Source organism: Arachis ipaensis, chromosome B01 (assembly GCF_000816755.2).
Source record: "Arachis ipaensis cultivar K30076 chromosome B01, Araip1.1, whole genome shotgun sequence".
Lineage (NCBI taxonomy): Eukaryota > Viridiplantae > Streptophyta > Magnoliopsida > Fabales > Fabaceae > Arachis > Arachis ipaensis.
Window position 1 is genome coordinate 10,345,412 of NC_029785.2, and position 17,248 is coordinate 10,362,659.

Below are 17,248 nucleotides of genomic sequence, written 5' to 3' on the forward strand. Positions count from 1 at the left end.
CAACATCCTCAGATAAAATTAATGTTCCATTGTCTCGAGATCGAGTGTTGAATGCCACCAAAAACCGGCAGGAATGGCAAGTTTAAATGACATTTTACTTTAGAATTGATTTTATATTCCTTCCTTTTGTGGCTAGATTTGTATGAGTGCAATTATTCATTATATTATATAATAATTGAATGAATTGGTGTGTATAGTCTTGATCTCCAATAAGTTTTCGATGCTAGCATTGAAAAGTAAGTGCATTTACTAATGAATATGTACACTAGTATTGGAATGAATATGTCTTATTTGTATCATTTTGGATGTGTTTCAGCAATTAAATGTGTAACGTTGTGTAATTTTAGATGTATTTAAGTAAGTCCTATTATAATGAGTTAAATGACTTAGTGTGTGTAGACATGAGCTCCAAGAAGAAGTTGTTGCTGATTGTGGAGCACCTAGTCCCGTGAGCAATGAAAAACACCATGTTGTCATCGCTAGTATTAAAAAGTAAGCACGTTTACTTATTATCGCTGTTATAATTTACCTATGCGATATGTATAATAGTATTGAAATGAGTAAATGTTATTTGTATGAATTTGGATGTGTTTCAACAATTATTTGTATGCTATTTTGTAAATTTAGATGTGTTTAAGTAACTCCATTTCTGTTATATTATACTGACATGAAGTACATAGTGTGTGTAGTCATGAGCTCCAAGAAGAAGTTGTTGCTGATTGTGGAGCACCTAGCCCCGTGAGCAACGAAGAGCACTATGTTGTCAATGAATCGAGTGTAAAGTAAGTACATGTACCAATTATTGTTGTTTCAATCTAGGGATACAATATGTACACTAGTATTTAAGCGGTTGTAATGTGCATTTCTTTGGATTGGCTGTCCATCTTTTATTTAGGGAGTGCAGGACATCAAAGTGTTTAGATATGGTTGTGTATTTCGGACCCCACGAAAGCGTGAATAATATGAAAAGCGACGAGGTTGATCATGGAATACCCTAAGATGATGCTGAAGAGTGCAATAGACTTTCCTCGAAACCAACATCTGTCAATAACACTCCACCAACGCCTGCTCCAGTTATAATCCCACCGAATTTTGATGAAGATGCAAAAGAGAAGGTGTACAAATGGGTAATAGATGACAGAAATCCATTGGATGAAGTTTTCGTGTGGTACCAAACACATTATACGTTGGACCTAACATGAAGAGATCTGAAAACATTAAGAAGGAGGGAATGGGTCGATGGTCGGGTAAAAAATCAACAAATAATAGCTATGTATGTATAATTTTAACCTACTTTTATTATCTCTTTTCGTTTTGCCCTTTATGCTTTTATGCATGTGCAGGTGATAGAATGCATGTGTGCACTCTTTAATGAGCTCCCAGCCAAGAGGTTTCAAGAAGAATTCTACTGCATTAATCCAATGATATTGGTATGATGAACACATATCAATGTTACTTTTTACTTATTTTTACACCGATACACTTAGTAATAAACTAATACGGATTAAATGTGTACAGGGTCGTGTTATGACACCTATGAATGTTGAAAAATTTGAGGACAAATACAACTCAGAGTATGCGGGGTTAGCAGAATGTTGGAGAAACAAGATCCGTCTGTTCAACAAGGTAGAGGCAGCCAAGAGACATATGGTATATGTTCAAAAATATTAGATCCAACAAGTATAAAGTTTTTTTGTGCATCCCTTTGTATCTTTGTAAGAGTATCGAAAAATAAAATTTGAGTATGATGCAGTTCTTTGTACCCATCTACCTGGATAATCACTGGTGATTGTATGCTTTTCATCCAAAAAGTGTGACATTATTTACTCTTAACTCCCTATTTAGACCCCCTCTTACCGATCATAGGGTGAAAGCGGATGAATATGCGGTAAGTATAAACACAGTCGATACAAATTTCAATCATGTCTAATTAAGATCAATAACCAATTGCATCTGACTAATTTTGGTATGTCCTCTTATATACAGGTCAAGCTTATTGACGAGTTGGCCCAACTCACTTTTTCATGGTACAAAGTCCAGGACGAGGGCATAGGAAAGCCCCTTTATGTGGATGTTCCGATTCAACCAAACAAGTATGGTTCAATGTGATGTCTTATTTTATTGGGTATCAACACCAAATTAACTTGATGCATATTTGCTTTTCTCTTGATTGATAGTTATGACTGCGGAGTTTTTGTCATTAAATTCATGGACTCATGGGATCCAGAAACTCTTGATATGGATGATTATGTTGTGCCAGTTTGGACAACGGTAGGCCATAAATCCATTTAGAACAATGTTTCTAATATTTTTATGATATTATTGTTTGGTGACATTGAACATTAATGCATGCAGAAAGACATGGCTATAATGAGGAGGAAGTACCTACTAGACATCGTGCTTGATCCGTGGAATGGTTATCTGAATACCGTGGAGGTTGTTGTCCATGCCCCTTTTACGCCGTGCGCCTCAAAGGAATAAAAGAAAAGAGTTGAGAGATCCTTGGACTGCGCCAAACACTACTGAGCTAACAAGAAGAGCAGAAGAGGAACCATGCAGGAGGGCCAATAGGAGAAAAAGGAAAACATAGCACTGTGCAAATAAAATTAACTATTAAAATGGACATATTTTGCTCATTAATCTAGGATATCATCTCTTTAATTTTTCGTGTTGTTAGGAGACTCAATTAGCCTTAGTTATTTTCCTGTGTTTATCTTTTGTGTTAATTGTTCATGCGTTGTGGATACAGCAATTAAAATATATGCAAATTAATAACTAGGTGTCCGTTTTACTTAAACATTTTGGATCAGTAAGGCTAAAAAAAAATTATCTTGTACTATTTGATAGAATTTTGGATGTGTTCTAAAAAAATTTTCAGTTCGATTGTACTATTTTGTATGTGTAATAAACTTACGACATAAACTAATTTCAACTATTATCTAAAACTACCAACCAATAACATCAATAAAAAAACTAAGATGAATAAATATTAATGTTCAAACAAGTAATAAAATTATTTTGGATGTGTTTTAAAAATCTTGTGTATATAATATCATATTATTAGATGTGTTATAATTGAAAAATAAGAACACGATTTTTATGACTATACCAGCTACATCTTCTCTCTTAAACTCTAGATTATTTTTTTTTGCTTCTTTACTCAAAATACTTTATTTTGTAACAGTTCAAATAAGTAACGAAAAAAACCCAACTAATAATTTACATAATAAATATTAGATACATTTTATCGAATCAAAAATCAAAAGATTAATTGTATTCTGTACGTTTATATTTAAAAACTAGAATTTAACGATTTTGAAAACGTTTATATTTAAAAAATAGTAATTTTACGATTTTGGATGTGTTTTAAAAATATCTTGTATATAATATCATACTATTAGATGTGTTATAATTGAAAAATAAAAACACAATTTTTATGACCATACTAGCTACATCTTCTCTCTTAAACTCTAGATTTTTTTTTTTGCTTCTTTACTCAAAATACTCTAAAGGACTTGTCACGTGATTTTTTTAGTTCCACAATTTATTAGTCATTTAATTGAGGAAGTAAGTATTTTTACAGTTCCATTCAGATTTAATTAGTTATTAAAATGGATATATTATGCTCCTTAATCGAGGATGTCATTTTTTATGTTGTTAGGAGACTCAATTAAGCTTAATTATTTTGCTATGTGTATCTTTTATATAATTGTTCATTCACTGTGCATACACTTGGTTATGCCAGGTAAAATTTTTTTCCAACCGCTAACTAGATTGACTTGTAACACATCCAAAATCATATCCCTTCTTTTAAATTGGTTCCTGAACACATCTAAAACTCATTCATTTGAACCGATGAACCTAACCTTTGCAACTGCTAAGTAATATAACATAAGTATGGTCCTCCATATTAATTAAACAAATTACCACTCCAAAAATGAGAAACATACCTACCCTTTTATGACACATCAGAAATGATATTTTTGTTCTACAAAAAAAAAAAAAGAATTAGAACACATCGAAAATTCATAAATAGAAATAAAATTGTCAAAAAATAAAAAAAAAGACCAGGATGCACCCTAATATGTAAGTGGGATTTGGAATATGTAGATGTTGGAGCTGCTATTGCATGTGTTATCCTTTAGTCAATATTCCTATAAGAATGCGCCTACAAACAAATACAACAAACTAATGTCAACAAAATATGGATGAATACAACTTAATATATAAATAAAAAGTCATCTGATGCAAAAATCTTACATGAATAGAAGGGTTCTGGAACGAATTCAACAATGTTGTAAATCCCACCGAGCTTAAGGAATTCATTTGCGTATTTTTGGCATGATGAAAATGTTAAGGGATACAAAAAAAGGTGTTGTCGGTGAAACAGTCTTCTTCAATAGGAGCAAAATCCTTCATCTATACATCAATGATATTTAAATTATAAAATACAAAACTTATAACATACTCTCTAGCAATAAACACTAAAATAAAGCTTAGGGTGTTTGCTAGCAGTAATGCGTCTCTCGGTGGCCTTGTTTAAATGTTTGTCTCCTTCAACAGCTGCAACTTCCTATGCATATGAGAATATCTTAAATTCAACAGGCTCAACACATGAAAAATATAACCAGAGCAAGATAATTGTCTAAACCATGGCCGTCATAGCTAACCTTTGTATGTTTACTACTAGCTCGACGTTTCTTAGTACCATTCTTAATTTTCCGGTCCAAATCCGCCTCGAGTCTCTTGAAGCTTGGACGCCCCCTAGGTACCACATGAGGAGGGCTTCGCAAAGCATTTAATCCATCAGGACACTCACTTGTGCGTACGCTTTTTGAATGTTTTGCCCGATGTTCGCTAAGTGCCACTTTAGCACTCACAAAAGCGGAACGCAATATATCAGCCTCCTCCTTGTCATGCACAAAGTCCTGGGCCACATTGTAGAAGTCAACACACAGTCCCCTAAATATATTCATGCTTTCATCAGAGCGCTGTGATTCGTGACTACTTCTAATTTGGGTGTGCTTACGATAAACATTCTTGCTCCACTGAGATAGTATATACGATGAGTTCACCTTGTCAACCCTACAATGGGATAAAACCGATAGGACGTGGCAACAGAGGATACCATATGACTCAAACCTGAAGCAGTTGCACCTAACCTGGTGCGAAATAGGACAAAACACAACTTCATACTTGCTGTAAACAGACATCCCCTTAATAATCTTCTGTTGAGTCACTTCATAGAAGTATTGGTTGTCCTTCACTACCCTTGAAGATAGGTTGCAGTCGCACTTTTTGATAAATTTGGTTTGAACATCACGAAATATGCAGTTGGTGTACACATGTTGGAACTGCTTCTCAATAGGAGAGTTCGATACACATGGGATCAGGCCCCTATTGTCTACTGCATCGCATTCCAACTCCTGTTATTCCTTATCTGCAAGACAATTGTCATACTGGTGCACAAATTGAATTAAACTGCTCCTACACGTTAGGTACTTATCAAAGAAAGCATGCATGCTCTCGCTCCATTGTGTACTCCTCATGCCAGCCCAAAATTCGTGCTCTAGAAAAACAGGGACCCATATATTGCGAATATGATAGATATTTGCATTTTGAAAGACATGTATGCTTTTTAAATAGTCACCTATGTTGTGTCACTAAACATGCATGAAAGGATATCTAGCTTAAGTTCATTTATTTTACAAAATCTGGTCAACACTTAAAACGAAAAATAAACAGACCAATCAAGTTTTGGATGTGTATTCATACCATTAAGCCAGTTGTTGTCATGGAGGGTGTACTCTTCAATGAAGTCATACCATGAACTTTCAAATGATTCTTGCGAACGAGACTCCCAAATAATCCCATGCATTGTAGCTTTGATTTCCTCATATCGGCTCAACTTTCCAAGTTTATGGGGTATCTTCCTCGTGATGTGCCAAATGCACAATCTATGCCTAGTGTTTGGCATGACATTTCGAATGGCCGTTGCCATGGCCCCGCATTGGTCAGTTAAGATTCCATCTAGTGTTTTTCCCATACATTTTATAAATGTTTGCATGAGCCATTCAAAGAACTCAGTCTCTTCATTCCCCAATAAAGCACACCCGAAAAGACATGACCGTCCGTGCTGATTAACACCCATAAATGCTGCAACTGGCATCTCGTACCTATAAAAAATCAACACGTGGGGCAATCAGTGAGCTTGTAAATGAATGAATCCTTAAAAAAATAAACCAAGAAAAAGAAGTTACTTGTTGAGCTTGTATGTGGTGTCAAATGACACCACGTCACTAAAATACTTGTAAGCAGCTCTTGATCGAGCATGCGCCCAAAATGCATGCTTGAGACTATTGTCACCATAGACACAAATGTCGTAAAAGAAATTCGGGTTCTGCTCTTTCATCCTGGTAAAATAGTCCAGCATCTCTTGCGCATCAGTATCATCTCCATTGATTCGGAGTTTACCAGATATATAATTTCTAACATTCTTCTCAAGAAATTTCAGATTAGAACGACCACCGGCTTCTTCAGCAAGCGCCTGAAAAGTCTTCGAAGGTCGTATACCAACCTGGTCGTTGCGCTCAATGACATCCTTAACGTGCATGGAGAGTTCTCTGTTTTTCTTAAACATCCATGACAAACTGGGATCACACCGATGCGTGTGAGCTAATTCTACCTTCGACAATCTCCATTTTCTAAGCTCTGTGTCAAATTTCACATAGATGCGAGCTTTACAGTGTACAGATGAGACTGTGTTTGACCTTTGGGTTACCGGATTCTTCTTTGTTCGGTATCCATCTCTATTGCACTGTATGGATTGATTAATGGGTGTCCTTCCATTCTTGTCAAAGTTAGTGTTTCTTATATGAGGCTCGAATCCCACTTTATTGACATAGTTGTAGTAAAATTGGCGTGCTTCTTCAAGAGTTCCAAATAGCATCCCCACTTTTGGAATCTCCTCATCAGAAATGGTGGGATGAATTAAGACCTAAAAAAACAAAACATACTAACAAGGATTGTGGCAAAAAAATGACAAAATAATACGTGCATACATATATATATTTATAGTGCCGTTGCTCGGATATTTGGATGTGTTCACATGAAAATATATATATTAAAATATAACCTATAATTAGCATGCAAGTAAAAAAGTCGGCCATAAATATCAGAAGAATAAATTAAGACATTATCAAAAATTTCAAATGAAAAAATGTTAACAAACCTCAGTTGTGCACTCAGTTTCTATAGCAGAATTGCTTGAACTATCACAACTATTTATATTGTCCATATCAATATGGGTATCAAATGAGTGAATTTCTTCTGACGACGACTGCGTTTTCAAGTCTATCACAAATGCCATGTTGATGTCTAAGATTATAAATAAAATAATGATCATTATAATATTAGAAAAAGAAAAAATTGTAATTAATTAAACTATATGCAAATTAATAGCTAAGTGTCCATTTGGTTACACTATAATATAAGAAAAAAATTATAATTAATTAAAATATATGCAAATTAATAACTAGGTGTCCATTTTAGTTAAACATTTTGGATCAGTAAGACCAAAAAAAAATTATCTTGTGTTATTTGATAGAGTTTTGGATGTGTTCTAAAAATGTTTTTAGTTCGATTGTACTATTTTGTATGTGTAATAAACTTACGACATAAACTAATTTCAACCATTATCTAAAATACCAACCAATAACATCAATAAAAACAAAATTAAGATGAATAAATACTAATGCTCAAACAAGTAATAAAAATTCCAACTAATACTATGATAATATATGTTAGATATTTTTTATAAATAATAAAAAACTTAAATTAATTGTTGATTGTAATAATTTTGAAACCGTTAATGTTTAAATAAGTAACAAAAAATATCCAACTAATAATTTATATAATAAATATTAGATGCATCTTATCGAATCAAAAATCAAAAGATTAATTGTATTCTGTACGTTTATATTTAAAAACTAGAATTTAACAATTTTGAAAACGTTTATATTTAAAAACTAGAATTTTACGATTTTGGATGTGTTTTAAAAATATTTTGTATATAATATCATACTATTAGATGTGTTATAATTGAAAAATAAAAACACAATTTTTATGACCATACCAACTACATCTTCTCTCTTAAACTCTAGATTTTTTTTTTGCTTCTTTACTCAAAATACTTTATTTGTAACAATTCTATTGATAAAATCAAATAAAATCAAACTTGTTCCAATTAAATAAGAATGAAGTTTGTATGTTTATTTTTAACTATAATTAAAAATAATGAACATGATATTTCATAACATTAATTAAGCACAGGTGGTGTAAAAGGTGGTGTTACCTTTCACCAATGAAAATGAGAGGGTACTTCAGCTGGAAGGTGGTGAATTGGTGATACCTTTCACCGATGAAAACTGAGAGGAGGCTTCAGCTGAAAAGATTTCTGTTTCGTTTGAAATTCACTAATGCAGTGTGAGTGTTACCTAAAAAAAGGAATAATCCGCTATATTTGTTATGTGAAGTTACACAGTCTACGTCAAAGTCCCGATAACTACCTATAAAGTGTACAAGTAGTTAAAAAAATTTTGATTTTAATATTTAAATTAAATTAATTTATAGATATGTATCTAAAAAATAGGAGAGTGTTTTAATAAAAAAATAATTAAATATTATTAAAAACTAATTAATATTGTATAAGTAGCATTTTTCTTTGTGGTATTTCCATTTATCGTGACTTTCATTGTACCCCAACGTTTATGCTCACCTTCGGTCAATAATTGTTACTACATAGAAAGGTTATTAAGAACCTAATGGGAAAAGACAGGAAAAGCCAACGACTGGAATAAAGGAAATTCACATAATTTAAACTTGATTATAAAGAAGTGGCTTTCAAGAAACCTGTTGAGTGTTGTCATTTGATTTACAACTCTTATATTTGTTTCTTTTTATTAAAAATATATCATAACATGCATTTTTTTTGAACAAACTTTAAACTAGATCAGACTCAATAAAAATCAAACTCAAAAATATTTTATGACCAATTAATTACATTACAATCCTAATTCTCCTCCTAATTCCCAGGTTGGATCTATTCTTTTTACTCAATCCGATGAAAGTCCCATTTCTTCAATGTGGAAGCCCTAAGTCCTTCTAAGTAGGCTGGAAGTGAGTCAAGCTAGCTCATGAGCTAGCTCGAGCTCGACTCGTTAATAGTTCGATAAGCTAAGCTCGTGAGCTAGAATATATAAAATTGATCTTTTTAAATATTTTATAAAATATATAAGTTATAATTTATTGATATAGAATTATAGATTATGTATTTATGTTTCTATTATTTGAGCCAGCTCGTGAGCTCGAACCAGCTCGTGAACTTTCAGTGAGCCGAACTTGAGCTTAAGAAATAGGCTCGATTATTAATGAGCCAAGTCGTGAGCCAAGCTCAATTTTTGTTAGCCGAGCTTGAGCTTGGTTTAGCTCGGCTCAACTCGGCTCACTTCCAGCCCTACTTCTAAGCACTAAGCAGCGCACTTTCCATCCCCCATTTCTCACTCAATTTTTTTCTTGGCCGAAAAAAAAAAAGATGGGTAATGCTAGAGAGACAAAAAATACAGCTAGAATTTGCCTTATTTAGCATTCATTAATTGTCGCAACAATTAATAAATGTTAAATAAAGCAAATTATGGCTATTTTTAGCTAATTTTTTTTTGTTATCAAATATTTTCGTAAGATAAATATCAAATTGTGATGCTGAAGATATATTTATATAACTAGTAGGTTGGCTATGGAGATAAGGAATAGTAGAAAAATTAGATTTTTAAGAAAACACATAGTTACAATGTGAAAAGTTGAAAGATTTTTATTTTAGACTTTTATCATCAGATTCAAACAAAAAAGAATTTGTAATACGAAATTGTAAATTTTGGAATAAATTTTAATGAGTAAAATTTTTGATGGAGGTGAGAGCTCCACCAATAGAAGTTGAAGCTCTTCAACTAATTTTTTAGTGTCTTGCACTTGATTACCTTATCAAAAGGAGCGCATAATAAAAAAGTGTAAAAATTTAATAAAGATAGTATATATTTTACTAATAAGTTTTTTGTGCAAGTATTGCAGTAAACAGGAATTTTGACAAAGATATAACTAATTACAGTTTTATCAAAAGAATTTGAAAAGGATTAATTTTTTTCTCATGTTGAATTGTTTATCTGGTTTGGTCTTGTTAAATAAGTTAATATTAAAAATTAATTCAGTATATTAAAAATTGTTGAACAAATTGATATTGTATATGTACCTTGTAAAAAAGATGTTAAAATAATACAACGCTTTTTTTTATTTATAAATTTATTTGGTAGATATGATGTGTTCAAATAGTTAATATCGGATGATTATAAAATACACCAGGCATCATAAAACAACATTTTAAAAGTTGAATAAGGGTGTCAATGAAAAAAAAAAGCACACAAAAAATGGTTGGTTAATTGTTTTTTTGTTATTTGAAATATTTGGTTGAGTAAAAATAATAGCATATTTGGTTGATTCAACTTGAATTAAATTTAAATATATAATGACTGAAGTGGGACTTGAACTCACCCACTTTGAAGAGGACAGACGGCTCAACTATCCTAATTATTTTAGTTTTATAACTAACGACTTGACTAGTGCGAGGTCACTCAAGTTGCATATTTTTTGAGCAAAAATAGATATTATTATTATACTAAATGATTATTATTATTATTCATTATAATATTATATATGTATTTTTGTAAATATGTATATTAAACATAAAATTGAAAGCCATTTTAATTTTACCACTAATAAAGTAGTTGAAGTAAAAGAAACAACCTTTTTAGTTACTGTGTTAATTCCAAAATATCCTTAATTATTTATAATTAAATGTTTGAATTTCAAATAAAAATCACCAATTGAAGTTATAAAAAAGATTTAATAAAAAGTACATTTTTTTTACTGTTATTATTGAATTATGCTAGGTAAGAGTGTCTTTTAATTCTTAATTTAATAAAATGAATACAACGGGTATAGTTAGGAGAAAAATTCATTATCTCTTGTCTTTTGGAAATAATGGCAAGTGCACTACTGAGTGTGAGTTGTAGAAAACACACATATGCGGTTCTAGTGGGTAAGTGGATTATTTAATAAAAATGTTTGAAAGATTATAGAAAATTAGCTCAAATTAATTTAAGGTTATTTTATTTTATATTATTTAATTACTACTAAAATAATAATTACGGATAAAATAATAAATTCTCAAATAAATCTTCTCAATTTGAAAGGACTTGAAAATTGAAGTTATTAAGGAATTTGAAAAGAGAGCTCACAAAAACCTCAAAAACCTTTAATTTGTTCTCTAAATAATAAAACTCATAAATGGAATTTAATCCTCCAAAATCTTCAAAACTCAATAATTAAAACTAAACTCGTGAATACATCCTAGGGTGATTGAGCAGAAATTAAATAGTCTTTCTTAACCAAATATTTCATTTATTGAGATATTTATTAAAATTGAGATTAGTAGCTTAACTTAATTCCAAAAATTAATTTATAAGGTGAATGATGTCACACTTATATATTTAGAGATTTTATTTTTAAAAGATGTGAAATTTGTAATATATTTTCTTTACGTATAGAAATAATTAAATAATACACTTTGATACTTCAATAGAATTAAAATTTAGTAGGTTTAACTCAAATTCAAAAATTAACTCAGAATAAAAAATATCTCATACTTATAAACCATTTAGAGACGTTATCCTTAAAAAATGTGAAATTTATAATAATATTTTATAAATCAATAAATATTAATTATTTTATTTGATGATGGATATATATGTCAATGAATTATAGATTCTTATATATAATCATATACCATAGACCACCTTAAAGAAAAAATTCAATAGCCTGAAATGAAAAAAGAAATCACTTTAATGAGATTATACTATATAAACAATTGTTTTCCATTAGAGGTTAAATTAGTTTAATATGATGTAAAATAAATAAACAATGAAAAAAAATAAATATAAAATAGAGAAATATAAATATGCTCTTATCTCACAATATAAGTAGTTTATCTATTTACTAATATTATAAATATTATAGTCTGAAATCATAGAGAGATAAAGAGAGAATTTATCAGAGTGTATAAAGAGTAAAATATTATCGTAAAAGAAAGAGAAAGGAATATTTTTATTGCTGTTGTATCTTCTTTCTGCATCAGGTCATGCCTATTTATAGGCATACAAATTAAAAAATTGATATTTAGTTTCATTTATTTCATTTTATATTGAGAAACTGAATTCTCATCCTGGGAAGAGTGAACTGCCCATTAAATAGGCATCCACATCTCCAGACTTATCTTAACACTCCCTCTTGGATGACCATTTAGGAATATGCCTCGTTAAAACCTTACTAAAGAAAAATCCAGTGGGAAAAAACTTCAGTGAAGGAAAAATAGTACAATATCCTTTGTGATGGGAACTGCCACATGAAAAACCTTGCCAAGAAAAACCCAATGGGAAAAAAACCTAACCAAGGAAAAAAGAGTACAGTCTTCCCCTCTTGTCGACATCATTTAATGTCTCGAAATCGGCACATCCCAATCTCATGTATCAATCTTTCAAAGGAGGATTTTGGGAGTGACTTTGTAAATAAATCTGCCAGATTATTACTTGAGCGGATCTATTGGATATCAATTGTCCCTTGATTTTGAAGATCATGAGTGAAGAAGAATTTGGGAGAAATATGCTTTGTTCTATCACCTTTGATGTATCTGCCTCTAAGTTGAGCAATGCATGCTGTATTATCTTCAAACAGGACAGTTGGAGCTATCTTATGATCAATCAGCCCACATGATGACAGAATATATTGAATCAGACTCCTCAGCCAAAAACACTCGCGACTAGCTTCATGAATCGCTAGTATTTCAGCATGATTAGAGGATGTTGCTGCTATCGCCTGTTTTGTGGACCTCCATGATATAGCTGTACCACCATATGTGAACAGGTATCCAGTTTGAGATCTCCCTTTATGTGGATCAGACAAGTAGCCAGCATCTGCATAGCCAACTAGTTGTGACTTGGATCCATAGGGATAAAACAATCCCATATCAACTGTTCCATGAAGATATCGAAAGATTTGTTTGATTCCACTCCAATGTCTTCTGGTTGGAGAGGAACTATATCTTGCTAGTAAATTCACAGCAAATGATATATCTGGTCGTGTATTATTAGCAAGATACATTAGCGCATATGGTACTTCAGGACCAAGGATATCTTCATTCTCTTCTTTAGGACGAAATTGATCTTTCTCCACATCCAAAGATCTTACGATCATTGGGGTACTCAAGGGACGTGACTTATCCATATAAAATCTTTTCAAGATCTTCTCTGTGTATGTTGTTTGATGAATAAATGTTCCATTTTTATATGCTCGATCTGCAGGCCGAGACAAAATTTAGTCCTTCTAAGATCTTTTATCTCAAACTCTTCTTTTAGAGTTTTTATAATTGTTGGAATCTCTTCAGGAGTCCCAATGATATTTAAATCATCAACGTACACAACAATTATAATGAATCTAGATGTAGATTTCTTTATAAAAATGCATGGACAGATATCATCATTCTTGAATCCATTTTTGGCCAGATACTTAGTAAGACGATTATACCACATTCGTCTAAATTGCTTCAGACCATATAAAGATCTTTGCAATTTGACTGAGTATAACCCTTGCGAATATTCATTGGATGGTTTAGATATCTTTAGTCCTTCAGGGTCTTTCATATAGATATCCCGATCTAATGAGCCGTATAAATAGGCTGTTACCACATCCATTAAATGCATATGCAATTTATGATATGAAGATAAACTGACCAAATAATGCAATGTTATCGCATCCACTACAGGGGAATACGTTTCTTCATAATCTATACTAGGCATTTGTGAAAAACCTTGTGCCACAAGTCGAGCTTTGAAGCGCACAACTTCATTTTTCTCATTTCGTTTTCTCATAAATACCCATCGGTATCCAACAGGTTTTACATCTTCAGGTGTACGGACTACAGGTCCAAAGACTTCACGTTTCGCAAGTGAGTCTAATTTAGCCTTCATGACTTCTTCCTATTTTGGCCAATCATTTCTTTGTCGACATTCTTCGACTGATCTTGGCTCAAGATCCTTACTTTCATGCATGATACCACATTATATGCAAATATTTCATTGACAATTGTCTTATTTCGATCCCATTTCTTTTCTGTAAAGACATAATTTATCGAGATCTCGTCATTTTCACAATTTTCAAGTACTTGAACGTCTTCTAGCGTTAAAACTATATCAGAATTTTGGACAACTGCAGGTGTCTCTACTATGTCTTTTTCAACAGGAATCGTATTTACCTCTTTTCTTTTTCGAGGATTTTTGTCTTTGGAACCGATAGGCCTGCCACGCTTCTGGCGTGAATTTGCTTCAGTGGCTACTTGTCCTACTGGGACATCAATTTGAACTGGGGCATTTTCCGCTGGTATATAAGATTTAGTTATCCTCTTTGTATCGGAAAATGCATCAGGCAATTCATTTGCTATTCTTTGCAAATGTATAATCTTTTGAACTTCTAGTTCACATTGCCCTGATCGAGGATCTAAATGCATCAACGATGATGCATTCCAATTAAGTTCCTTTTCAAGAAGCTTATTCTCTCCCCCTAATATTAGAAATTTTGATTCATCAAAATGATAATCCACAAACCGGGCTTTAGATACATCTTCAGTTTGTATCTCAAGATACCTCACTATAGAGGGAGAATCATATCCAACATATATCCCTAATTTTCTTTGGGGTCCCATTTTGGTGGGATTAGGTGGTGTAATGGGAACATATATCGCACACCCAAATATTCTTAAATGGGAAACATTTGGCTGCTGGTCAAATGCTAATTGCATAGGAGAGAACTGATGGTAACTCGTTGGCCTCAAACGAATAAGTGCTGCGGCATGTAAAATAGCATGCCCCAAACCGAGGTTGGGAGATTCGTTCTCATAAGTAAGGGTCTAACAATTAATTGGAGACGTTTAATAAGTGATTCTGCTAACCCATTTTGTGTGTGAACATAAGCTACTGGATGTTCAACACTTATTTCATTAGCCATACAATAAGCATAAAAGGCTTGGGAAGTAAATTCACCAGCATTATCAAGACGAATTGCTTTGATTGGATTTTCTGAAAATTGTGCTTTTAACCGAATAATTTGAGCCAGTAATCTCGCAAACACCAGGTTGCGAGAAGATAATAAGCACACATGTGACCATCTCGAAGATGCGTCTATTAGGACCATAAAATATCTAAAAGATCCACATGGTGGATGAATAGGTCCACATATATCACCTTGAATCCTTTATAGAAATTCAGGGGACTCAAATCCAAATATTTACTGGTAATGGCCTTAAAATTAACTTTCCTTGAGAACATGCAGCACAACAAAATTCACTAGATTTAAGAATCTTCTGGTTCTTTAGTGAATGTTCATGGGAGTTTTCAATAATTCTCCGCATCATGGTTATTCCCGGATGACCCAATCTATCATGCTAAGTTATGAATTCATTTGGGCTAGTAAACTTTTGGTTTACAGTGGCATGTGATTCAATTGCACTAATCTTGGTATAATATAACTCAGATGAAAGTGAGGGCAACTTTTCTAATATAACCTTTTTATTTGAATCATGAGTTGTGATACATAAGTACTCATGACTTCCCTCATTCATAGTCTCAATATAATATCCATTTCGGCGAATATCTTTAAAGCTCAACAAGTTTTTTTGAGACTTGGTAGACAATAGTATATTATTTATTATGAATTTTTTTTCCTCCGGAAAACAAAATTATAGCTCTTCCAGAGCCTTCAATCACATTTCCTGAGCCAATAATAGTATTAACACATTCTTCTTTTGGCACAAGATGGGTAAAATATATATCACTTTTGAGAATGGTGTGCGAACTTGCACTATCCGCAAGGCATACATCTTCATTATATATCATTGCCATTCTCTTCAAAGACAAATAATAATAAAATGAGTAATATGCACAGTCAAATTGAATACTTGATCGGAATTATTTTTCTAAGAAATACTGTACATAAAAATAATGTCATATACTAAAATTTTATTTTGACACATTTAATGATTTCAAAATTCATGAACATTAATATTTCATTATTTATGTACATTACATTTGAAACTTAAATACATAGAAAATAAAACTTAACAATAAGTTCTTTACATTATTTATTTACATAGATACTTAACAATCCCACATATCAAATTATTCCATCATTGATCAAATAACTAATATTTCCTTCAGGGTCCTCAAAGAAATCAGATACATCATAATGAGTGGTGGAGTTTTCAACAACATCATTTGAAACGAAATTCGTCTCCTTTTCTTTGTCGTCATTTTTCAAAGATGCTTGATAAAGATCGACTAGGTGCCTTGGGGTACGACAGGTACGCGACTAATGGCCCTTTCCACCACAACGGAAATACTTATCCTCTGTTAATTTATTTTGTCCAATATTTCTTTCTTTATCCCACTTCTGGTGAGATCTTCTCTTTTGAATATAATTCTTTTTCCTTCCATAATTTTTCTTGTTATTAAAACCTTGCCATTTACCTCTTCTGGGGTAATTTGTCGCATTTACTTCAGGAAATGGGGCGGCGCCAGCTGGGTGATGCTCGGTTTTTTTGTAGGGTATAGAATTTCCTCAATTGAATGAATTCTCGTTGCAAGTATAGTTCTACACCAACAAACAATCCTCCCAATAAAAAAATTTGGTTGTCACAAATAACAAACCCCAATGAAAATTAACCGCAGTATTTAGACTCCGGGTCATCTCACAAGGAATTACAATGAAGTGGTCAATTATTGGCTATGAGGAACAAAGGGGGTTTGATTGATAAGGGGCAAGAAAGTAAAGGGGCAAGAATTAAATGACAAAAAGAATAAATCAAGCAAGTAACTAAAGAAATCAAGTAATAAAGAGAGACATTCATGGCAAGGTTTGAGATCATAGGCTTTCTATCCTAGTCATTAATCATAACAATACTTAACAAGAATTTATCTTATTTCGTCATCCCCAATGTTGGAAGAAGGTGTGAGTTATCTTCCATTAGAGAAAGTCAAACAAGACTAGTTAATCTCAAGTAAAAAATCCTAATCAACTCACTAATTGAATTAGC

The 17,248-nt window shown here is 32.2% G+C and overlaps 2 protein-coding genes across 2 annotated transcripts; both read right to left on the reverse strand.

The window, feature by feature from the left end:
• Positions 4,419-4,986, reverse strand: LOC110264322. The gene is made up of 2 exons (XM_021106294.1): positions 4,671-4,986; positions 4,419-4,573 (listed from the first exon to the last, which is right to left on the reverse strand). Exons 1-2 carry the CDS (start codon positions 4,974-4,976, stop codon positions 4,472-4,474), a joined length of 408 nt encoding a protein of 135 aa, XP_020961953.1. The 5' UTR covers positions 4,977-4,986; the 3' UTR covers positions 4,419-4,471.
• Positions 5,072-7,369, reverse strand: LOC107646093 (protein FAR-RED IMPAIRED RESPONSE 1-like). The gene is made up of 4 exons (XM_021107987.1): positions 7,232-7,369; positions 6,261-6,997; positions 5,748-6,176; positions 5,072-5,162 (listed from the first exon to the last, which is right to left on the reverse strand). The coding sequence occupies exons 1-4, from the start codon at positions 7,367-7,369 to the stop codon at positions 5,072-5,074; spliced, it is 1,395 nt and encodes a 464-aa protein (XP_020963646.1).

Excerpts from the sequence above, each read along its gene's own strand:
- LOC110264322 (XM_021106294.1), bottom strand. The coding sequence starts at position 4,976 with ATGAATATATTTAGGGGACTGTGTGTTGACTTCTACAATGTGGCCCAG. Across the intron at positions 4,574-4,670 it reads CTAGTAGTAAACATACAAAG|GAAGTTGCAGCTGTTGAAGG; the intron begins GTTAGCTATGAC and ends TCATATGCATAG.
- LOC107646093 (XM_021107987.1), bottom strand. The coding sequence starts at position 7,369 with ATGGCATTTGTGATAGACTTGAAAACGCAGTCGTCGTCAGAAGAAATT. Across the intron at positions 6,998-7,231 it reads AAACTGAGTGCACAACTGAG|GTCTTAATTCATCCCACCAT; the intron begins GTTTGTTAACAT and ends TTGTTTTTTTAG. Across the intron at positions 6,177-6,260 it reads ACCACATACAAGCTCAACAA|GTACGAGATGCCAGTTGCAG; the intron begins GTAACTTCTTTT and ends GATTTTTTATAG.